At 41.7% G+C, this 25,378-nt stretch overlaps 1 protein-coding gene across 1 annotated transcript in view; it reads right to left on the bottom strand.

Moving 5' to 3' along the window:
* Window positions 1-25,378, bottom strand: part of LOC126409158 (unconventional myosin-X-like) — a 159,682-nt gene that overhangs the window by 71,232 nt on the left and 63,072 nt on the right. The window contains exon 3 of the mRNA XM_050075114.1: window positions 20,520-20,678. Within this exon, the coding sequence (XP_049931071.1) occupies window positions 20,520-20,678 (159 nt within the window). The remainder of the gene's footprint in view (window positions 1-20,519; window positions 20,679-25,378) is intronic.

The following is a 25,378-nucleotide window of genomic DNA, read 5'->3' as shown; positions in this document are numbered from 1 at the left end:
CTATGGCGCCCCCCTTTGGCCAATTGATGTAATATTGCTTCATTGGCATCCTCCCATGACCCTCTACCACTGTGCCAAATTTCACATGGATTGACCAAGTCAGTGAGGAGAAAAACGTGGAACACACACACAGACAGAGTTTTCGTCATTATATACTAAGATAGTTGTCGTAAAAATTTTTGGATGATTGACCGGATTCACGCCAAAAAGACACCAAGCAGGTGCAAAGTAAAACCTGCGGCATGTCTATAGAAAGCTGTGGCAGCCACTCCAAGTTGTTTCTGCAGCAAAGTGCGGCCAAACTCAAAGTTGGGGATAGTTTAACTTTGATGGCGAATTGCAGCCAGAGAATATCGACAGCCAAACGGTAAACAGTTCTGCGACTCCAGTGACATGGTGACATATGGTACAAAGAATTTCTTCCTGCCTGAGACACATGAACACGCCGCCCGGCCACAGAAAAATGTAATCATTGTGGCGAGCAGCACTTCCTTGCTGCTCGGTGTGTTTTCGGCGTGACTCAACACTTCAGGTCTTGTTTCACCTTCATTTAAGTGTAAGGCAGAAGAGCTGCAGGTCGACGCCTTCTCATGTTCAGTTCTTCGTGCTCATCCTGTGTAACTGACTGACCACTTTCTCCAAGATGAACTGCACAGAAGCCACCACAGATTACAACTGCTCCACCACTCATGTTTCTTTCTAGAGAAGCCACAGAGGGGGAATTCCCAGTGATTTTCATCTGACAGGGTGCAGTTATCCCAAGATTCACTGTCATTTCTCACTGGAGTTCTTATCACTTTAAATACAGACAAAGATGACAATTTCTGACCATAGCTGTGTAAATGAGAACATTCTGTCTGTGCAACTTGGACTGAAGGTAAAAAAAAATCTCATTACAGCAGTGCACAGTGTTCCTGTAAGCACACATTAGGATGTGAGTGGCTGTTGCCTGGAGGAGATGATGAAATGTATTTAGAAGAAAGAGACAGAGATGCAAGGACACTTGGTCTGCAGAGCATCTCTGTCTCCCCTCTGCAGTCACATGACGTGACTCTCTCTTATCCTGTTCATCTGCACCGGGCCTCTCCAACCATAAAAACACAAGATGACATCTGAAAGCAAACACGGCTGCCAGTCGTCTGTCAGTCACGTATAACCACAATCCCAGCAGAGGGGCAGGTACACCTTTCGGACTTCTCTCTGTTTATTTTGTCTATTTTACTGAAGCCTGATATTTTCTTTGCGCCCCCACAGTAGCTCTTTATTATTGCTCCACTACCTGTTAGTAAAAGAGCTTTTCAGATTTATTATATCAGAGTGGAGCTTCAAACTGTTTGACTCCAGCTAAAACAAGCAGATAAATTAAAAACAGAAGACTCCATTTCCCTCATTGTGGAGCTCAAACAGAAAAGATTTCCAAACACTGTTTGGTTTGGATGAATAGGAAGAAGGAAAAAACTAAATGGCTCTTTCTAACACAGTCCGCCATGCCTGAGGTGGAACTGTGTTTGGCGCTCTGAAGAGGAGAACTCAAATTACAACCATAATAACGATAATTAGGTTAATGGGCATGCCGATGTATAGGGCATGGAATAAAATCACCCTGGCAGTCTGTTGTAGAGCTCAATGTGTATGAGAACAGACGCTGAATGGAAATATTTAAAGGGAGCTGCTCAGGAATGAAGAGTTATGAAGAGCTTCAGTTGTCTGACTGATTAAAGGTTTTCCAGAGACCAGTAGTTATGAAGCTCACTCAGCTTTGAACATTATAAATACGAGAAATAATCAAACATGACATGGCACTGTGATAGCACACACCCAACAACCTGCCACATTGGTAGAAGCATCAGCAGAGGTATCACCAGCAGTCATACACTGTTTTGTCTTTCTTTGCAGAAGGACATTTATCTAAGTTACGACATTTAATCGTAATATTTACAATATTCTATCCTGTAAAATTACAAGACATTCCTGGCTACTGAGTTGCAGTGAATTTACAATATTTTATTGTAATTAATTACAGTACAATGCTGTATAAGTACAGTACTTTATTGTAGTTAATTTACAGTAAAGGTCCTGTATATTGCTTACTGTAAATTTACTGCAATTATTAGCCAGGAATTTCCTATAAAAATACAATAAATTTCTAACAGTGTAGATGGTGGTTGCAGTAACAGCAGTAGTAGCATTTGTGGAGAAATTGAGCAAAGCGTTAGTTCGGGCAGGACATGATGTCAAGCTCAGCTCACATCGCAGCTACATCAGCTGATCTCAAACAGCCCAATGACTTTAGACAGAACCACTGTGCTCTCCTATACCCCGTTTACCTCCAGCCATTGTATCCAGAGTCCAGGACGAGCTCAACAAAGGCCCATTCTTCTTCTCATGCAGAACTTAAGCACTTCTCCATCTTCTGCTTCATCAACTTCCTTAAATATAAACCACCTAGGTGCGCAAGTGGATCTTCTTTTCACTAAGAATGAGTCTCTCTCAAACCACAGATGTCCACCAAATTCCCATAACTGCTCAGTTCTATTCAGGGTCCAGGGAGTGTGTGTATTTCACATGCATATCTGTATAAACATGACACATTGAAGGTGATGGCTGATATAAGCAAAGCAAACAGGGATAATCAACCAACAGAGCAAACACACACAGCTCTGGATGTTTTGTGAGTGAAAACAAACAATGAAAAATGATGCCGACTTAAAACTGAAGACGCCTTTTTAAGCCTTTGATCATATCGTGCAACACTATGCAACCTTTGTTGCCTGCCTAACCCTGTTTTTACGATATTACATGTACTCTATATTTGTTTTTGTAATCAAGAAATCCCCTGAAAAGACCAACAATGTGTTAGTCCATCTCTCAGCTACAAGCCCATCGGTTAAAGACTTAAATCACATCTCACAAGCATACAGTTGGTTTTCGTAAAAAGACTTTCTAAAACAGCTGGGCACTGTTGTTTTTAGAAAATGGTGCTCAAACAGGAGGAAACACTCCATCTGTTGGGCACTATTTTCAGCTGCGGATTAATACACAATCAAGTATATCTGCATTCTTTAAAGATGTGGCCGATAGAACACCACATGTATAAATAAGGTTCGGAAAAAGTCATTAAAACTATCAAGCCACCATGATACAGCCCCATCAGGTCAAACCACTTTCCTTTGTCTAACTGGTATCTCATTAGTTTACACATTTTGAGCGCACCTGTGTTACATCCTGGATGAACATCCTGTTTAAACAAAAAATATATCAAATTACAGATGGAGTGAACTCCTAAAATGCTGCTCCACAGTGACTGTAAAAGATAAGATGAGGTCAACGCAGACAAAGTTAAGTTTTGCTGATGGATGTCAAACGTCTTTATCACCTGCCCCGTGCTGCTCATTAAACCCCTTGCACTAATCTCCCTTCGCCATTCAAACGGCCTACTGACAGACTGACCTACATTCAGCCCAGATGCAAATACATTTGAATGGCAGTTAAGGTGAGAGTATTTACAAGACAAATACTGGCTCAGACGATGCTGCCTGTGCAAATCAGCCAGATGAAAGGGGAGGGCACGTTGTTATAGTAATGTACAGTGGATCATAAATCACCATGCGTGTTATCTCTCAGAGCATAAACACAGCGTGGCGGCTCCCTGCTCAGGTGAAGGAGTCAGTTTATGGGCATGAAAGCAGAAATGTCCGTCTTCCGCTGGCAGTGTAAACAGTTTACAGTCGGACTGATCTTGTACATCACTCAGCTCGTCGTGTAAACTTCTTTGCAGACGCTTATGTAGTGTCACATGGTGTTTGGGATTTTTACTGAGCTCTTGTTTAGAGGATCTGGAGAAAGTCGACCGAGAAACCCCCTTTAACTTTTACACCTTGTGACAGCTGTATGAGGTAACTCAAATGTATACTCCTTTGGTGTCTAACATATTAACAGTGACCTACTGGAGGAATGATCTCTTGATTAAGTCTTTTTAAAGTGTTTATTTAATTCTCTATATTTTCTTTCATTTATTTGCCCTTTCACTTATTTCTCCAATTTAAAATGGAGCTTGACATGTTCCTGAAAGTCCAATAAATAAAGTTCCATGCAATATATGTAATTATAAAATAAATAAATAACACTATATTGAACTTATAAAGTCTGATCTGCTACCCTGAACCGTCTCACCAAGAAAAACATTATCAGAGGAGCTTGAGCAGCAGTCTGGAGGAGGGTAAGTTCACACCAGACAGTGTGCATTGCTAAGAGTTTAAAGAAAAACGCCTTGGGTAAAGTCATGCCTTTCCTTAACTCGATGAATTACTACCATTTGGACTCAATTAGATCCCCCTGTTGCTCCGTCCTGGTAACAGTTTCCACGGCAGCACCCTGGCTGTGAGCTAATTGGCTGTGACTCTCATCAGATGCCCCCCTATTGGCTGATGTGATTGACCACGGCCCCTCGTCCTCCATGTGTGGTGTCACATACTCTGTGTTGTTCAGAGTCATACCACAGAGGTGACGCAAGAAACGTGATACACACATTTACATTGTTTGCTTGAGGTATTTAACCTGTGGTACTTATGGAAATGGCCTTAACGGTCTCTCATGATTCCAACAGTATAATGGCTGGTACCTGCATTTTGGCCTTTGTAAAATCATATTTTTAAAGGTGACCATTTTCAGAATTACCAGCAAGTACCTTTTCCACATTAATTATTATCTGAAGAGGAAACGAACATGAGATAGCATTTTATTCAATTTCCCTGCAATTTAAGAACAAGCGGTAACCTCAGGGGCTGAAAAATGAAGCCAACATGGAGGTACCAAAAACTGCACTTCCTCTAATGTCCACTTGAGGCTGGCTCCAAAAGCAAGTCAACCCCGACAGACCTGCATGTTAAAATGCCCAACTTTACTACATGTTTATAGCCTGGTATAAAAAACTGTTATGGTCACGACTGTTCACGACAAATGTACGGGGGTGAATTTTTATTTTATTTTTATTTTTTAATATAACTCGACTCATATAACTCACCTGTTCAAATGTTATTAAGGCTTAAAGTTTTGCATGATTAAGGGAGACTTGAGTGTCAGGTGGGTGCTGTCCATCCAAGTCACCACCACAGCAACAATGCTGGTTAGGCAATGTCGCTATTTCAGTGCGTTCTGGTCACCAATAAAAAGTTCAGCGTTTGATTGTGCTAAAAGACCCTCTAAGGAGTTGAATGTTCAGTTTTTCCCAGTAAATACATTTTGTTTTAATGGTTTTAAGCCTGTCTTTTGCAAGCCAATTAGCATTAATTAGTTAATTAATTAGCATTGTCACAGTTGACCAGAGAATGTAAATGCACAGTGCTAACCAAGCTAGTAGCTAGCATTAGGGTTAGCGCTGAACTCTTGTCCATATATGGTCACTAATGGCTCCAAAAATCAAAGATTTTTTCAAGGCTTCAAAATGGGAGCCCACAAACCAATGAGTGATGTCCATTATTTTACACGGTCTATGATTAAAAAGTAATATAGGAGAGGTAGACAACTACAATTACCGCCTCGCAGTTGTATGCCTCCACGCACCAGCCAAGTTGCACTTACAGTTTGTCTGTGAACACATGGAGGATTCAGACACATCTTCCCCTGGCAGCACAGAAGATTCCTCTAGGCATTCTTAGGATATTGCGTTCATGAGAATGGGATGGATTGGACGTGAAAACATAATGCTTCCGGCCACAGTAATCAAGGGCGCAGAGGCATAAAAAGACAAACGAGGACAACTAGGCATGTTTATCAGGGGGATCTCCAATGAAACAAATATGTATTTCCTACAAGTAACATAAAAGTAATGGTTATCTATCACAATATTGATGTTGATCCATTTGAAAATGTAGTTTTAGGAGCGCCAAAATATGACAAAGTGCACCGCTTCTGTGTTACAATCTCACCTCAAACCTCAGAAGCTGTGCCAGAAGTAGCATGTTTCCCCACATGATGGTTTGGAACGTGCAGATGGAGGAGTAGATCAGGCTGCACTGTTTCAATACTTTTTCTTTCCACCATGAAAACTTAGTCATTCATTATTGGATTAGTTCAGTTTAGAGTAGCCTGAATCATAAATGTTTTACAACCAACAAATGTACAGAGGTTTACAGAGAGTGAGTGTTTAACGCTCAAATGATTATATGTCCAGAGTCACTTTACTTTTTGACATCACATGTCTTCTATTCAACAGATAGCACCCTGACAAACGGCAGATATGTGTCACTGGTCAGAGTGACCTGAAGTGATTCTTTCGCTCTATGACAGAGAGCAGTTACTGAAGCTAAAGAGCCTTTGTGTTTACAGAGAGGCGTCAGTCAGTGCTGATGGAGTAACTGTAGAACAGAGGGAGGCATGCAGGCAGTCGGACCTGTCCAAAAAAATAAGATCTCTCTGAGACAGAGCCAGATAAATGCACTGAGAGGGAAATGAAGACCAGATGGAGGAAAAAAAACTGGAGCATCAGAGCCAAAGCGCTTTGCAACCTGCCTGACTGACGGCAGGAAATGTAAGAGAGTGGAGTGAGGAGGGGGGAGGATGAGTAGGGGGAGGGGGCAAGCAACAGTCACTGAGTTACCGTGTCACCGAGACAAATTCCTGCACATTTGTTATACTTGGCGATTAAAGCGATCCTGAGCCACAGTTCATGTTTTATATTGCTGTTGAGGGACGGAAAGCCCACATCTGCAAGAGTCTTGTTCAGGAGATGAGAATATTTATTCTCCCAGCGATGCCCTGTTATTTTTGAAATGATGCAGTGGCAGTTTTGACAGATTAAATTCAATACATTTGCGGAAAGTTTTGATTCTACGACAGAAAAAAGAGAAATATATTAAGTTCTGTTTTAATTTCCTGACTAGAGGACAGAGTTAGCTCACGGATAAGACTTGGTCCTTCTGTATCTGCGTAGCTGCAAGTGTTCATCACATAAATTAAGTGATCTGCCCATGTCTGCGAGAGTGAACCCAAATTATACAACCAAGGACTGAATACACTGATTACACACGTGAACATAGTTATCTACACCCAATAAAGTCAGTACGTTTACATGCACAGTAAAGATGAGCTACAGTTACAGCTCAACTAGGACATTTGACTGGACTACTGTCTTTGTCCCAGTATTCAAGCACAGGAGGGGAATCCATCTATTGACCGAAGTATGTCCGACTCCGCTACAATAGGTGGAGATATGCCCCCTTTCAGCTTGTTAGTTTTGGACCTTTTCCCTGTTGACCTATTACGTCACAGACCAAACAATCGACCAAGAAGTTAGCTACTGTTAGCTAGCAGCTAACTGGTACCATGGTGGACAACTTTACAGCTCTGTACATTTCGTACGTGCTGTAGATTTCGTTGTGTTGTTACCAGCTTCTTCTTCTGTCACACAATTAATACTTTTCTACTTCCAGGTCAAAGCCCGAGGCAGAAAATGTGGAGCATGCTCAGAGCGCCTCGGCCAGTTTGGGTCTGATTAACTGTATACACGCAGGAAGAATTCAACTCCCAGCTGCATTATCCGACTTTGAAGAATTCGATTTAGTACAGTTTTAGTCGGACTAAAGGCCCATTTATGCTCAATGTTAAATACAGATCCGGGTACGGACGGAGCCTTCTGTCCGTGCCTTCCGTCCGACCTCCCGCCTCTCCGCGGAGCCTGCCCTCACTCCCATACATTATCAATATCTCCTCCGCAGTCGCCATGTTTGTTTTTGAGTTTGTTTTTGTCATAAACTTTTGACTCTGGGCTGCCCCCTGGTGGATATATTGGTTAACATCATGCCAACGTAAAGGACGCATGGAAGTATGTGGGCAGTGACGGTAACATCGTTTGAAATGGACGTATACATATTCGTATGTAAAGGGAGCATAAATGGGCCTTAACATGTTTACATGGATTTTAAAAGTCCAGTTTTAGTCAGACTAACAAATATCTATAATACAATGATTAATGTCATGTAAACGTACTGACAGTCTGATGATCTTAGCTGAAAAAATGCCAGATCTCGCAACCAAATTGATATGTCCAGCAAATTCTAGACAAATCTGTTTCTCTGTTAACGAGATAATTCAACAAATAACACATGGGTGAATAAGCGCTGCCAAAACTGACCATAATCAGCAAACCAAAAAATGCTAAAAATGGTGCAAATCACTGCATGAAACCACACACACTCTTCTCATTCCATTAATCCAGTCATTTCTGCTCACATTTTATTTCAAACATATTTCTGACAAAAAATATAAAAGATCTAAATTAAACATAAAGTACGGGACGTTTTCCATCTGTGGTCTAAATCTGCTCACACAGGAAGTGACAGAGTAAGTGTATACAAAGCTGAAAGGAAATGACATCAGGAGGGTTCTTGGTGAAGCGTGAAGCTCCGTTGGCTGGAGCACCGTTTCTCCACATCTGACAGTAATCAGGACTCCGAGCTGGACGGCAGCTTCAGCTAAAACCTCTGAAATGTAAATGTATCTTCGACACATGCACACGTTCTGCTTTTAATAAGAAGTACAGTAGGTTCGTGTTTCAGTGTGTCTAAAGGAATGTGTGTGTGTGTATGTGTGGTCTGTAGGTGTGTGTAAGTGTGTGCATGTGGTTGTTTATGTATAAGCAGACAGACAGACCAGATATATATCTACTGTGGGAAAAAATGGCATGTTATCTAACTGAATGACCTCTAAAATGATCGTGGTATCGCATATAGAAAGTGACTTAAATGCCTGCCTGCAGAAAACACTGCATCATCTGGAGTTTTCAGATAACAGGACATGAATTCGGGGCAAAACCTGACGCAGGATTTTACAACACTGACCCATTCATCATTGTTATCTGCCTGTAAATCCACAGTTCAGCCATTTGCCGCTTTGCTCGAGGGTATTTTGACAAAAGCAAAGAATCAAATAAGGTGATCAGCTGGTTACTCATTCACAGGCCAACATTTCACCAATAGGTTTTCTACATTCCAGGCTTCTGCAGCGTACACAGCACCTCTCCGATAACAGTTGTAAGTGTGTGAAAGTGGAGCAGCAGCTGGCTGATTCAGTCTGTCAGTGGGCCGGCAGTGGACACGGTGACTTGTTAAAATAAGCCAAGCGAGTCACGAGACTGTTTCTGCTCTGTGGTGAAACTGACCGAGTTAGCAAAGCCTTTGATGACAGCTGGAAAGAGGAAGAACACTGAGTGTGATTGAGTAGTTTGTCCTCAGTATACCGCGGGAAGCACGGCGAAGCACAAAGATTCCACTATCTCTGCTACTCTGAGCTCTGGCATCAACAAGACCTCATGTGTACCTGAACCACAACGCAGGTCATCTGTGAGTTCCTTCCAAAGCAAACCGCATAACTGTTCCAAAATGACTCATCTGAGTGTTTTATGATCCGACACCTCTTTGGTTACAGTTTGGGGAACTACTCGGTCTACTGGCTCCAGTCAGATCAGTGAGGAGGTGGCATTTTTCCAGAGGGGTAAAGTCGGTCTGAACGCAGCTTTGGTGCTGTGAATTGAGACAAATTATCCTGTAGAGGAATCTCCTGCTATTTATCATAAGTCATATAATATATATAAAGTATTTTACATATACACAGATTAAATTTGAGACACAAAAGGTTCTTCTGTAGGAATGAAAAGTTTCTGATTTGAAGACCCCCTGCTGGAAAGAGAGACAGAGAGGAGTGGAGGTGTTGACACTTGAATGCCCAGACAGAGACTGTGTGTGTGTGTGTGTGTGTGTGTGTGTGTGTGTGTGTGGTTGAGGGGGAGTTAAGTGTAAAATATTAATCGTGGGGCTGACAAAAAAGAACAGTGTGTGATAGAAAAATGAGAGAATGTGTATGTCAGTGTGTTTGTATGAGAGAGGGACAGAATCGGGGTACAGAACAAGTCAGAGATTCCTCTGTGTGTGTGTGTGTGTGTGTGTGTGTGTGTGTGTGTGTACAGTCTTTAGTTGCTGTGATTGTAACCAGCTGTGTTGTCGACTGGTGGCCTCACTCGTCTCCTCTGCAGATTCCACTGAAGCACACACACGGACATATATGAACACACACACACACACACTCTGTCTGCTAGCCTCCAGGCTAAATTTTTCTTGTTCAACTATGGAATGCAAATGCTAAAGAAAAGTAGCACTGAGGCTAGTTAGCTTCACAGATTGGCTAAAAGTCAAAGTGCTCATTCAGTCTCTTTTCAAAATAAAGTCAGACTTTGCTTTTAGCTTTACGTCCTTAGGTTTAGGCAACAAAAGCATGTGGTCAGGTTTAGAAATAAAAATCATATGTGTCATATGTCACTAGCATAGTATACTAAACATACTAGCACACTACATCATTATTAAAACACCTTGGCTGACTTTTGGTTTCACACTGGAATCAAACAGCAGGCTACAAGGTGAAAGTCCACGGTCTGATTGACCCATCCACCTCCAGTTCCGCCCGCCCAATGCAGACTCCTCATACTACAGTAGCTGCCAGGAGCGTCAACAAATGCAGCCTAATTCCCCACTAAAGGATGCTTCTGTGCTTTGGTGTCTGACGCCGATGGGCCACTGACCAAACATTGGAATTTGAAGAGTCAGGAGAGGGACTTGGTTGGTATAAACAGCTGCACAGTTTGCATTCAGCAGCATTATGTGTTCTGAAGGCGAAAATAATAAGTCAGCTAAGTCTAAAAACAATAAGCCAACATTCACTCACACAGGACACAAACTCCTGTCTCCAGGGTGAAAGTCCTGTGGGTGAAAGTCCTGTGCTCCACTCATTCATCCACCATGACTTCCACCCTACATGGACTTTGTTTCTCTTCATACTGACTTTCTGGGAGTGCTTTTTCCCCCCTCATAGATTTACCACTTTAATCTGAAAGAGTATCCTATTTTTTTCTTTAGTTTATGACTTTAATCTTAGAAATATTGAGTTTTCCTCTTCTCTTCTTTTCATTTTATCAACAATGGCCCGAATAAGCCTTTAGAAGTAGCTGTCACATTTTGTCACTCTGTGCTTTTTCATTTCATTCTGTCAGTGCCGACACTTTGGAAACTCATGCAGCTTACATTTGGCCCATCAGCAGTCATTATAATTGGAAACTCCACTGCAATATTTTGCAGCCCTCAAAAATTACTACTTGCTGTTTGCAAGACATTTTCCTGGCAGCAAACTTGCTCCAAAAAGAAATTCTAGGGAATTAAAATGTGTTTAGTAAAAGTTTCTATAAAGGTTAAAAGACAATAACTTCTTAATGATGTTTAATTAAAAAACTGATTGATGCAGTACAGAAACATACCTGCACCATAGAAACTTTTCACAAGTTTGCCTCACCTATTATTTACAGAGCATTAACATTTATTTATGTCTTGTCCTATAGGTGGTCTACAGGCGTTTAGTTGCTATAAGGCACCCACTATTACTCAACTAAATGCTTTAAATGAAAAGCAAATGGAACATCTAAAATAGTTCTCCAGCCAAAAACAACACTCTAGAAGCACACTCAGTACCATGGCGTCAATGCTGGACTAAACCATCTCTCACATTTAGGATTTATCAAGTAAGATAAGCTACAACTTCTTTAATTACCAACAGTCAGAGCAGCTAACAGCCAAGGAGGTCAAAAAGCACACAGAAGTACAACGCTATCCTGAGAATATATCTTCTCAAGACACACACATAAAAGCTTAAAAGAGAGAAAGTGGGGATTTGTTTGGTGGATGTTGGTTAAACTCATTAATTCTCCTCATTTAATTCCCTCAGAAGTCAGCAGGGGTGCTTTCAGGAATTTTCAGGGGCCCCTGACAGGTTATGACACCGGGCCCCTCGCTCTGATGCATTTGATTTCATGCGTTAGCCCGTCACCTCACCTTTCCCTGCCCCTTTTCCCCGCAGGGACTTTTCTGAGAACCCAAGTTTCAGGAAGTCAGGAACCTTACCTGTGTTTCTCCCACATAGTTCCTGTGACTGTGACTCAGAAAGGGCCATCTGAGAAATATAAACTATCCATATTACCTCCCACACACACCTTCTACAACATACAGATGATACACACACTGAGGCCTGAGTATTGATGATCTGCAGCTCTTTAATGGAAATGTCTTTTTTATTAATCCAAAACCAAACACTTTGGATACGTCACTGTCTTTTAAAAAAACTAACATCTTTGTCATGTCACAGAGGGAACTTCCGTTTGAAAAAGAAAAAATATGGGCCATGACACTGACGCAACAGTTTCCTGGTGGTTGTGAGCTGTCAACACTCGTGTCCAGATGTCAAGACAAATATCTGACAGAAACGTAGAGGCCTTGCTCCTCATGAGCAGCCATTTTTCATCAAAGACAGAGAAGAATTACAGTGAGCCACAAAGTGACTAAATCCAGACACCGGAAGCACCCAGTGGCCCCTGGGAATTTACTGTATATGGCATTAAACTATTGATTTATAATGTGTCTATAGTTTGAACCTTAAAATTGTCTCTCCATGAATAACCATGACAAAACTGAACTCAGTCATGAGCTGGATTAGCCGCCAAGGTCTCTTCCTCTCCAAAACAAACCGACCTGGTGATTTAAACCGGTAGAAACATTGAATAAAGCAGTTTCATATCACAAATCAATGTTTCTCTGATGCTGTTTGCCATGTCAGAGACAGGTTGCTGATGCATGCTCACCTTTTTCTCTCATAACTGAAGATTCAGACGTTCAGGAAGTTTCACAGATAGATGAATTATCCAGAGAGGCCGCAACCTCTCCAAAACAAACAGACCTGGGGTCTCATTTATAAACATTGTGAATGCACAAAACGAAGCCTGAAAGAGACATACAGCTCTTCCCAAACAAAAGTTGTGATTTATAAAAGCATAATGGATGGGAGAAACTTTGACCCATGCTTGCGAACATTTTGGAGATGCAGATGGTGAGGTGGAAGCCTGATTGTAGAAACTGTTGAATATTTTTTGGCGCATCCCATTTTTGGCCTTTCTTCCTATGTACATTTTAAGTATGGATCCTCTGCATTGTTTTATAAATGAGATCCCTGGTGATTTAAACTGGTAAAAACACTGAGTATAAAGCAGTTTCACTTTACACATTAGGGTTTTTCAAATGCTGCTTGTCACAGACGGGCTTCTGACTACGGCGGTTCCTGAAAATGCAAAAACATAAAAATGCAAATGGCCTCATCTAGAGCCAGTGTTTGGTTTGTCCATTCTGGGCTACTGTAGAAACATGGTGGTGCAACATGGCAATCTCCATAGACGAGGACCTGCTCCCTATGTAGATATAAACGGCTTATTCTGAGGTAACAAAAACACAATTCTTTTTTTTTAGGTGATTATACACTAAAGAAAACATACGTATTATATTATATTCATCTAAGCTGATATCCTACACACTGGACCTTTAAGTATTAGTGGAATTAATAGCAGTAGTGATAACAGCAGTTGTGGTAGAGGTGTAAATTTTGAATTAGCAGCAGCACAAATTTAGCTTTAACTTTGCTTCATTGTTTTTGCTTGAAGCTGCTAATTTGCTGCTTGCATTTTTCAGTTGTGTTTAAATTCTTGTCAAGTAAAAAATAATCACAATATATGTGCATTTATTTTGCTTCGTGTGGCACAAGGGTTTACACTATGCAACAGCTCTGTTTCTATTCGGTGTGAAGATTAAAGTCACATTAAATGTCCACTTATGTCTAAATATTATGAGCCATACTTAGTAATAAGACTTATGAGAATAAACTGTTATTTAAAGCCGTGACTTCAGAGGGTTATTAGCCTGCTTTGAGTATCAGTACCAAAATCTTTTTAAAAATGTGTTACTCTATTTATTTGTAACTTACCTGAGACCATCTGAGCCACTGTTTGAAATTCAATTTTAACCCATTTGCTGTATCAGAGACTGTTGTTGGCTCTCTGGCTTCAGCGGTGTGCTTATAGCCCTTCCCTTCGGTTTACCGCTGCCCACTTCACCAAAACCCTCTAATTTTCCCTCTTTGGAGCTCCTGGCCCAAAAAGAAAAAAACAGCCCGTCAGAGTGGAGATTGAGCGGCCGTGATGAATTGATTGGATAATTTCGACCATACGGGAGCATTCAGATGTGATTAAAGTAACGAGATGGCATTTGTCAAAGGTTACTGCGGCTAATGTGCGCAGAAAGCACAAGGCTGCCTTTGTGGCCGGCTTGTTTTGCTGGTGAAAGTGCTGGGTCAGGTTTGTTCATTAGTCCATAAGTACAAAGTGAGACAATAATGGTTGTGGGCTATTTGTCCTACATGTTCCTTTGTTTTCTCCACCATACAGTAACTTTCATAGGCTCCTTTACTCTGACTGGGGTCGGCAGGAACAGAGCTGCTTTGTTTGCTAATTAGCTCAGTGTGTAAATCAGGACAGTGTGGGAAAAGATACTTTGTAAGTTCACTTAACATGAAAGTACAAGTCTCAGCATTACAACCTCTCCTCATACAACTACTACTGCTGCTAACCTTTTTATTTTTGTTGTGATCCCCCCAATAAACACCTCCCTGAAAAAAAAAACTAAACCTGAGAAAGTCTTATTTTTGTAAAACATAACCAAACTTTAGTGTTAGTTGGATGCCAAGCTCAGTTCACATCTCAGTTACATCAGCTGATCTCAAACAGTTTAATCAACTGATGGATCAGCTGATTGATGGAAGGGAGTCAGCTGATAGATCGCATGATTCCTATATGTGCGACCAACTGGCAAATCTCATTCAGGGCACCCTATTTAAACTGCTCTGGCCTGCCTACTGTTGCTGCTTCCTCTGCAAGCCACTTTGCAACCTGCCTCCACCCCAGCTCCTCCTTTTCATGCTGTGTCTGACTTATTAATGTCATTTCTGTTTGTCATTGATGCTGCTCTGTTCTGTTCCCGGGGGTCTTTGCTGCTGCTTAGGCTTTCCTTGTAGGCGCATGGAAGGGCAGGGAGGTTTGCTCTTTCTGCCTTAAGGCTTTCCATGTAGGCGCGTGGAAGAGGCTTTCTGTGTAGGCCCTGAGGAAAGGCAGGGAGGCCCCAGAACAGAGCCTTACTGCCAAATATAATACTGCAAATGGAAATAAAATTTTCTTTAGTGACTTTAGTGTTCCTGACTGAACTATAAAGTTGTCACATTAAAAAATGATTTACTTTCCAACAGTGACCTGAAACTGTTTTGGAAGGCACAAACAAATGATGTCATCGTGCTGACAGAGGCATCAGATCAGAGAACATGGATATGGAAAAAATAAGTATTTTGATGTTTAATTTGGAGGATTTGTTGTGCTCTTGTGGTGTCCTGTGTAAATGCTGCCATAACCATGCTATCCAGTGAGTCTTTCAGGACTCTATCAGGGAAGCTGTAGTGGTTAAAAACTTACAAAGCAATTGTTTGAAAAGATGAATAAACTACAATTAAGCACGTCGCAGTTGTATGCCTTCGCAAACCCGTCAAGTTACACTTACAGTTTACTTCCATGTCTGTGAAATTCCCTTAAGGCCTTCTTGAGATATCAATTTCCTGAGAATAGACAGACAAGGTCACAGTGACCTTGACATTTGACCTACAACCACCAAAGTCTAATCAGTTCTTCCTGGAATACAAGTGGACGTTTGTACCAAATTCTAAAAAAAAATCCCTCTGGGCATTTTTGAGATATCCCGTTCACAAGAACAGACAACCTGAAAACACAATGCCTGAAAACAAGAGTAAAGCCTAGTTCACATTACACGATTTTCACCCCGATTCTGACGTCACAGAGGATCTTGAGAGCCACCTTGGGTCGGAGGTGAGTCGGCAGATAGTCTGCCAGGACGAGTCCTCATGTGTGAACAAGCCTACGAGCAAGTCGCCCCCTCATCTGGGACTGGGACTGGATATCTGGCATGCTAGAAAACTGGAGAAGTGTGACATGACTGACAAAGAGCATCAGCCAATAAAAGGCGGGATACGTCCCACGTCAGCACGCAGGAGGACGGAAGAAATGTGAGGAGGACAAGCCGCAGGGTTGCCAGGTCTGCGTATTAGCTGCGACTTTGGGCTTGTTTCTAATATGGACTTGCTTATTTGGGCTTGCTCTCTAAACGTCGCCTTTCTCTATATGTATCCGTCTAATAAGTTATTTAAATGCATGATAGTCGCTTCTTTTGGGCTTGTTTCCATAGCCCTGGTTGCTTGTTTCTCTGCCAAGATCTGGCAACACTAGCCGGCAAGCAACAACAACAATGGCGGCGTCCACAGGATCATGGGGGGTGCGTTGTGTTTGGACCCAGGCCCTGGAGGCAGATCTGATTCATCACTGGGAAGAATATCCATGCCTTTACGATGTGTCGTCTCCAAGTTAAAAAACGTAGTTTGGTGACGTCACCGCGTTATCTGGGGCTCTGTCGGCGAGGGCTCGGGGGAGAAATCTTGTGGTGTGCACACACAGGTCGTAATGCAGTTGGCGAGACTCCCGCTGACAGAAACACACGTCGCCAGGTATTAACACTCAGAAGATTACGATAGTCTCCGCGACGCAAAATCAGGGTGAAAATCGCGTAATGTGAACTAGGCTTAACTTCTTGAGATACTGCATTCACAAAATGAGATGGATGCAAGGTCACAGTGACCTTGACTTTTGACCACCAAAATTTAATCAGTTCATTGTGAAGTCCAATTTGAAGTTTGTGCCAAATTTTAAAAAAAATTCTCTCAAGGTGTTCTTGAGGTATCGTGTTCATGAGAATAAGACATACTAAGTCACAATGACCTTAACCGTTGACCTATGACCACTGAAATCCAATCAGTCTATCATTGAGTCCAAGTGGACGTTTGTGACCATCCCATCACCATCCCCTTCACCTAATGGTGAATAAGTAAGCATATATACTACGTCAATTTTGATACCTGTGAAATGTACAAAAGTAAGGTATTCTTGGTTTGCAGAAATGTACCATGCCCACATTTTCTTCTGGTGACTGGGCTGCTCTCTCAGCTATCAAATTACAGTAAAGGCGAGGGAACAAATGTGACCATGCTGACGGAGATAAACAGCATTTTCACATTCACTGTGGTTTTCCTCCAAAGATAACATGCTCTTAACTGTCCTGTCTCACAGCTTGGAAGACACGGCCGCTATCAGAGCCGAGCCAGGACCCGTTAGCTCCAGCCAAACTCCCAGTGAGGCCACCACTGGAATACCAGCCTCTAAAACCAGCGTCAAACCAAACAAACCCAAAACTTTAATCCTCCTCCCTCGCACTTGGCTACTGTTGCTCTTGGCTGCCAAACAAGGAGCTCCGTTCAGCGACGTCCACGTTTAACAACCTGGAACCAAAATCTCTCGACTTGTTTGGGCTTTATCACCTGTGCTTTTCATCACCTGGTCAACACTGTAGTCATGGAAACCTCAAAAACAAGCTGTTCTCCAAGGATACTTTAAACCTACCAAAGACATGATGGAGGAGTGAAAGTTTGTTCACTTTTTTGATTTGTTTTCTCTGATTGGAAGAGATTTACTTTATGAGTACAGAACAAAACTGCTCTGAAGTTGTTTCTTGCAGTCACAGTGCAGTAATGTGTCGTGTTAAACACCTGGAAACACTTCAGAATTCAAACACCTGCATAAATACTCTGTTAATGTGGTGGGATTAAAGGCAAGTCTTAAAGAAATGAGCATTTTCTTGGAAAAAAGGTGACACCTGCACAAAGTGATCCAAGCCAAACAATTAACTACTAGGTGTTAGCTCATATAATGAGCTGTGTCTTTGGAATACTACATAATGAACATCAGGAACCCTTTTCTTCTGAACTTCATTTTTTAAATTCTGAATCCTCCTTTTAGCTGAGTCTGACAGAAATGTTACATCCTGTGTTGCAAAGGATAGCAGCATCTAAAATAACTATTGGCTACTATAGTTCGTGGCTTAACCACAAAGGCTCAAAATACAAATCTGATGCAACAGAATGAAACTGACTTTCATGTTATTTTCTTGATGTGGACAGAGAAACAATTGGTTATTTTAGTAAACATTAAGAGGAATAAAGGCCATTAGAGAAAGCCATTTCAAAGTGCAAACCTTAGCCAGGCCTGAAGACTTACCTCCTAACACAACAGCGTGTATAGAAAGAGCTTAAAGGGAGGTCACCCCAAAATGTTGTTGGTGATATCGGCCACAGACATGTCTGCCCTCTCTCTGATATATTGGAACTAGATGGTACTCAGCTTGTGGTGCTCAAAGTGCCAAAATATACTTGCAATGTTTCTTTTCAGACATCATAACTCAGTTATGCAAGATAATCCACAGACGTTGCTGTGAGCAGTTTTATGTAGAACCTATTTTCTTTCTACTGAACTGCACCAACCGTTTCACCACACAGAAGGAAGCCTGCATCTACTCATGGACGAGAGGCTTGTGCTTGTAAAAGCGTACAATTAAAGGGGAACTAGGCCTTAGAGAAGCTTGAAACCCATTGCAAAGTATTAGCCAGGCCTTAAAACCTTTCTTCTAACACAACAGCTTTTATAGAAATAACTTAAAGGGACAGTTCACCCTAAAATGTTGTCGTAGAACTCATGATCCAGTTACTCATTTCAAATGTTAAATGGTATCTCCCAGGCGCACTGCGTCATCACACCATGTGATGTTTGGTATTGCCGGATTCAGGAAGCTCTCGACTTTTCAAAAATAACATTGTTTTTTCTTTTATTTATTATGTATTTCACACCAGAGCAGCCTAAACACACAAAGTCCAAAATCGCGACAAGTCATGTCATGCCGTTTTTCGACTGGAAAAGTTAAAGGATTACTCGCGATCTTATGCGGAGCTGTGAGTGGAGACTTAGATCTTTTATAAAAAGTGAGATCTCACTCCTACCACTATTTTTGGCTGAGATACACCGTCTAGAAAGTGGGATCATAACTTTCACGTTTCATATGGCTTTATTTGGTGATATTTTATGGTGTTTCTGTGTCATAAACAACATCAGCTATCATAATCACACCTGATTTCAATAAGGTACAATGTTTGAAGCTGGCTGAGTGTTGTTTGATCACTGATAGTACTGTTTTGAAGCCGAGTGACCAACTTGTCATCTGGAGCTCCGCCTGGATCTTTTCATAGTAAAAACACTGTAGAATGGTCATACTTTGAGCAGTCTTCTTCAAATTTGAAACAAGTGTTCATTGATAGTGTGCCTACAGCCCCACAGTGTCATTTACCTGCTCAGATGAACCCACAGACAGTTATTCATCCTGAAAAACATTTTTTATTTTATTTTAGGCAAAATCTTCAATTTTTTTACTGACTTCAGAGGCCCATAACTCTGTCTCTGTATCACCTAGAGTGTTTCTGACACTTTCACAAGAAACTTCAGCGAGTTTCCTTTCTGGCAAGACCTCATGGATGCATGTAGTCAGAGCGGTTCAGAAGCTACAGTCATTTTAATTTGGATATGCCATTTTAGGCGTTTTCGCTACAAAATGGGGGTGGAGTGCAAGTTAACGCGCTTTGAGCACCACAAGCCTTAGTTGTAAAGAACATCTGGGGCCGTGATCTTAAAGTGAAGGCAGGCATCTCTATGGCCGATATCTCCAACACTCACCAACTCACACCAAAACAATGTAGACGGATAAACAGCACTACAGGTAAGAGGAAAAATGTGTTATTTTGATTTTGGTGTGAACTGTCTCTTTAAAATGATTAAACTTGACTTTTTTTTGCAACACATCTTCTCCTAAAAGGTTCCAAAAGGGCGTTTATGTGCAAAAACTACTAAAAAATGTCTGTCAAAACTTATATGCTGCAATCTTTGACAGTAAGAAAGCAGTCAGACAGGTTTATATTTTGTTGTGAGAAACCTGCTGTGTCTGTACACGTGTCTCTCGTGTATTCGACTCAACACAATTACACATACCTTTGAATCAAGTTCACACGTGTGTTTCACACCAGGAAACTTCAAGCTAACCCCTCACTGTAATAAATCAGAGACAGAAAGCCAAACACCTTTTGACAGGATATCCACAGGGATCATCACTGCACGCTGATCATTCCAGGAGAGCACGTCTCCATTCGCATCCCTGTGTCTCAGCGTCAACGTCGAGTGCTCTGACCGTGCCATCACCTTCTCTTATCTGCCTGCGTCTAGACGGTTATCAGTTATGTAACGATTGAGCAACTTCAGCTTTTCATGGGGGATTTGCTTTTAAAAGAAGTCAGTGTACCCTGAGCTGTCAGCCCCAACGCTGATACTGCAGATAGAGGTGAGTTTGTTTTGGGGTTTTGATAATAGCTGCAAAATCAGATCCAGAAGTAACAACACCACAGAGTGCTTCACAAGCTCAGCCAGATCCAGTGGCCAAAATCAAACATTTTGGGAAAAACCATGCCTGGCCAAAACATCAAGGTCAGCAGCATCGAAGACTCTTCAGTGCTCAAAATAATCTGTGATGGGAGAGTTTGTCAGTGTTTCCCTCAACATTCAAGATGCTGAGAATAAGTTAAAGTCAACTAGTGTGGCGAAGCTTAGAAAAAAAACTTACATAGATGTGTCTCTGCTGGTAGCGCAGGAAGAGGTTGTGCATGATGGCGCCATCGTGAAGGTCCTCGAGGGTCGCCATGTCCTCCACCCCTTTGATGCTGCTGTGGTGCATGGGCTGCACCTTCTGTCTGGTGAGCGCATTCTGCTTGTAGGTGTAGACCTGAATCAGACAATGGAGAAATGTTAAGATGTGAGCCATGCAAAAAATGAATTCATGAGTTATGGCTAAAACATGTTTTGTGAGGTCACAGTGACCTTTGACCACCAAAAACTAATCAGTGCATCTTTGAGTCCAGGTGGACATCTGTGCCAAATTTAAGGAAATTCCCTTAAGGCGTTCTTGAGATATTGCAGTCAGAAAAATGAGACGGAAAGACGGTTACAACAACCTTGACCTTTGACTACCTGAATCTAATCAGCACATCCTTGAGTCCAAATGGATGTTTGTGCCGAATTTGAAGAGGTGTTCCTTGAGATATAGAGTTCATGAGAATGGGACAAACCAGGTCATAGTGACCTTGACCTTTGACAACCAAAATCTAATCAATTCATCACTGAGTCCAACTGGATGTTTGTGCCACATTTGAAGAAATTCTATCAAGGCGTTCCTTGTGATATAGCATTCATGAAAATTGGATGGACGACCTGCCTATTGCCTACTGCCACGGCTATCACCGGCATGGAGGCATCATAACTACTTGAATGTGTCAAAATGAGGACAAGCATGGCTGGCACTGTCAACCTGAACCTTCATTTTTCTAGAAGAAAATACAATCCCCCGGAGGGTAATCATTTTAAAATCACAGGAAATCATTCGACTCCGTTTCCTGAAGTGTTGTTTGCAGAAGAGTTGGCCCGTGTCAACTTCCTCTTTAAGTCTGGTCCAGTTTTGGGTCATCTGCTCACTGTTTGAAGGCCAGACTTGGGCTTCAGGCTGCCAGGTCTCTACCACAAGTTTCATATCTTTAGTTTCCTTCTATCTTCTTTCTTCAGCCTCTCTGTTGGAGTGAGTGAGCCGATCCAGATCAGATAGAAGCAGGAACTCCAGACTACAGCAGCGTTTCATACTGTAAAAAAAAACTTGCAAACTTCCAGAAGCCCTGAGATACTGAATGATATCAAATCTGTAAACCAAAACTCAGTAAACTACCAGAATGAATTTCCCTCAGTTACTTCACTGACTTTCTTATCAGGGATTCTAGGAGTAGGATCACAAAGCAAACACTACAACCATTTGCAACGCATATTTCTGTGTTGCAGTAATAATGGTGCGTGATAGAAAACAGCTGGGAAAAGAACCTGGACCAAGGCGAATATATTAAGACACACAGCAGCTTGACTTTCTAGTTTTTTGGTGTTTTTAAAAAACAAAACAAAACAAAAAAAAAACGCCCAGATATTTTGGATGTTTCAAAATGATCAGATACAGCTATTTTTTTTTTTTGCAAATACATCATAAGATCATCGGGTGTTGTTTTCATCTCCCAACCATATATCCTCAGGGGAAGATTGTGTGGTGGTAAAACTCTGACAGTAATCATAAATTGAGGTACGTGACCTGTTGACACTGACAGCCTCTCTCTGTCTGACTGACCTGTCAAACAGTTCAACTGTATGATTTACAGCAGAGAGAATCCCGACTGACAGATTCTATCTCATGTTACTGCAGGAGTGTAAAGTGTGGAAGGAAGCCTGGAGGTCAGAGAGACGCTCCTCAAACATTCAATCCAGGAACGTTAGCTGAATATTGGGGGGGAATGTTTAAAAAGGGTCAAAATTCACAGTGGTAAAAATAGATCACTGGTTGAAATGTAGACCGGCGTGAAGCCAGGTGGAGGTGAAATAAGGCTGCTGTCAGTGGTGGAAGAAGAAGTCAGATCCTTTACTTAAAACAAGCAGCATCCTTTCAAACATGTGGAACATTAGGGAATAAGGAGATGAGTAAACAAAAGCTTTGTCCCCATTGTCCAATCAGATGATTTGAGAGGCGGGCCTTCTGTGGTGGTCACAACAAGTTTAGAGTTGGTAAACAATAGAGGAGAAACTGGTGGTAGCGGTTGCTGGATATCCAGAGTTATATGGCTGGACGATAGACAGCAGGTTGTCAAACTCTAGTCATCCTCAAATACGCCTGGAAACATCATGGAGGCGATGCTCCTGGACCAACTGGTGGTACTCCCCGTGATCCAGCCTCTTTTTTAGGGTCTCATGTACCCACACAGATCTCTGTTTCACCCTCAACCTGAGCTACAGCAAGTACCCTCTGCCTCAACATTTCAGGAACTAGATACCAAGTACTAAAGGTGTGTTCACACTGGACCTGTTTTTTTTTTTCTCGCTAGAGACGAGTTTACATACAAAGTCAATGCAAACGGGTGATTGAGCGTATATTCTGCAGGCTGGGCGCCCCAGATTCAGACGTCCAAAACCACATAATTGAAACCACAAAATATCTCCATACTGCTCGTCCACTACAGACGAGCAGTATGGAGATATTTTGTGGTTTCAATTATGTGGTTTTGGACGTCTGAATCTGGGGTGCCATCAGCCTCCATTAGGTGGAGTTGTGTTGCTACCTCCTCTCCCCTTGGATCTCTGCAAGTGATGTGAGGACTCTAAAACTTCACCTGAGCCTCCCTCGGCATATGGGTGAGTAGATAATGGCTGAATTTTCATTTTTGGGTGCACTATCCCTTTAAGGTCCTTTGTGCAACCAGCCCCAGTACCTCAGTACACAAGAACAGTTCTTGGATAAAAGAACGTACTTGCCTCCTCTGGCCACTTTTGTCTGTAAGTATCATTAATTGTATCCTGAGGGCAGAAGCTCTACCTTCCTCCTCTGGCTCATATTACATGTCTCCTTCCACACAGGTGACATATGGCAGATAGCGGAGGTAAATATGACCCAAGGCTGGTAAAGGAAACCAAGTCAGGAGCTGGACGAGGGTCTCAGCAGATGGCTGCTTATCATGTGTGTCTGAGGACGAGGATGACACTCTTTGCGCAGCATTTGTCCTTCAATGCCAAGTTGAAACAAGTGAGAACTGATTCTCTCCAATCAAATAATTTTACCCTGATAAACACATATTATGTCTGTCATTTTCACCGTCTACTTCAGTTATAAGTGTTTCAAGGTTGAGTTTCAGCCTCTGTGCCTCTGCCAAGACTACGGAGTTCAAATCATAGTCAAAACATTTTACACAAGTCTCAACTTTAACATCAGTATCAAGTTGAAAGGACATTTTATCTTAAGAAATGTGTCTGAGATATAAAAATATCCTGAATCAGCTTGAGGCATGACAGATGTTAATGGTGCAGTTCATTTCTTGTCATTTATTTTCAGATTTGAGACAAACCAAGTCCGACACATTAGTCCTACAGATACAGGTCGCTTTGGAACAAAGTCGGTAAATGTTAATGCTTTCTCTTCTGCATTACATTTGACCATTTCACCCCCAAAAGTTGCTCTCATCAGGATTTAAAAGCCTCCAAAAAAGTGTTTTGCTTTTCGGTTTTATTTGGAGTAACAGGCACTATGAAAAAATGGTCTCCAAATCCAAAGCAGATGCCGCAGTAGGACTTAGATGACTGAGCACCACAGCAATGAGCGTTGAGGAACAAATATGGAGAACTGAAATACAAGAATATTGAGGAAAACCACCTCAACGTTTAGACAAAGAGGTTATTCTTCTGTCTTCTACAGTCTATCATTAACATGAGTTGAGAGTTTTACACCACAGGACAGCTCAGTCGTGTAAAGGAAGAGCCAGTGAGGCTTTTTAAGAGAAGACCTCAAATTATAAGTGCTCTGCAGGAGGTCTGCAGCCTGCAGGAGGACGCACAGAGATCACTGAGCGGGTGATCTGTCACTGCAGCATCACAGAGGTTCAAAGGAAGAAGATCAAATCTCTCAGCGGACGGATCACACTTCAGTCAATCAGTATTTTGGAGGAAATTGCATTAGAGACATCCTCACTGGCAGTAGCTGTTATTTACATTCTGGAGTTCTTCTGTGAAGTTTTACACTGTCAGACTTTAACCACGTTGGCTTCTGGGTGGAAAACTGAGAGCAGCCAAACCCGGTGCTGGCTCAGCCTTTTCCACAAACAGCAACACCACAAGGAATATTCAGTAACACGAACGAACACACACAAACACACAGGTCTGGCATTTCTTGGAGTCTTTGATGTATTTCGGTGGTTTCAAACCTCTTTGATCAGTGACCCTGAAAAACAAAATGGTGTCTACTCTTGACCCTCTGTCACAGGTGTATTTACATCTGAAGCTCTCAGCTTCAGCTAAAGTGCAGATGATTTAATTTAAACCGCTTAAAGGGACAGTTCATCCCCAAATTAGCCTGATGTGTTTACAGGCTTAACTGTAAAGTTATGCTATTGAGGCACCAAATATATCTTTATACCAGGATTAAGATATTTAAAGAGAAAATACATATTTTCCTCTCACCTGTGGTGCTATTTATTCATCTAGATAGTTTTGGTTTGAGTGAGGAAAAAACATATTTTTCATCTTTTAAAAAATCCTCACATTTATGGACGAGAAATGTATTTAAACAATCTACTCTTCTAATTTCAGCCTGATGATCAGCTGAGAGGCAGTTTTCTAAAAACACCTTTACTGTCACTTTCAGACAATCTTATCTTACTATATAATGACGAAAACTCTGTCTGTGTGTCTGTTCCACGTTTTTCTCCTCACTGACTTGGTCAATCCATGTGAAATTTGGCACAGTGGTAGAGGGTCATGGGAGGATGCCAATGAAGCAATATTACATCAATTGGCCAAAGTGGGGCGCTATAGCAACCAATTGAAATTGCAAACTTTGAATGGGCATATCTCATG

Source organism: Epinephelus moara, chromosome 21 (assembly GCF_006386435.1).
Source record: "Epinephelus moara isolate mb chromosome 21, YSFRI_EMoa_1.0, whole genome shotgun sequence".
Classification (NCBI taxonomy): Eukaryota; Metazoa; Chordata; class Actinopteri; order Perciformes; family Serranidae; genus Epinephelus; species Epinephelus moara.
Note: the sequence above shows the minus strand (reverse complement) of the source record. Positions and strands in the feature narration are given on the sequence as shown.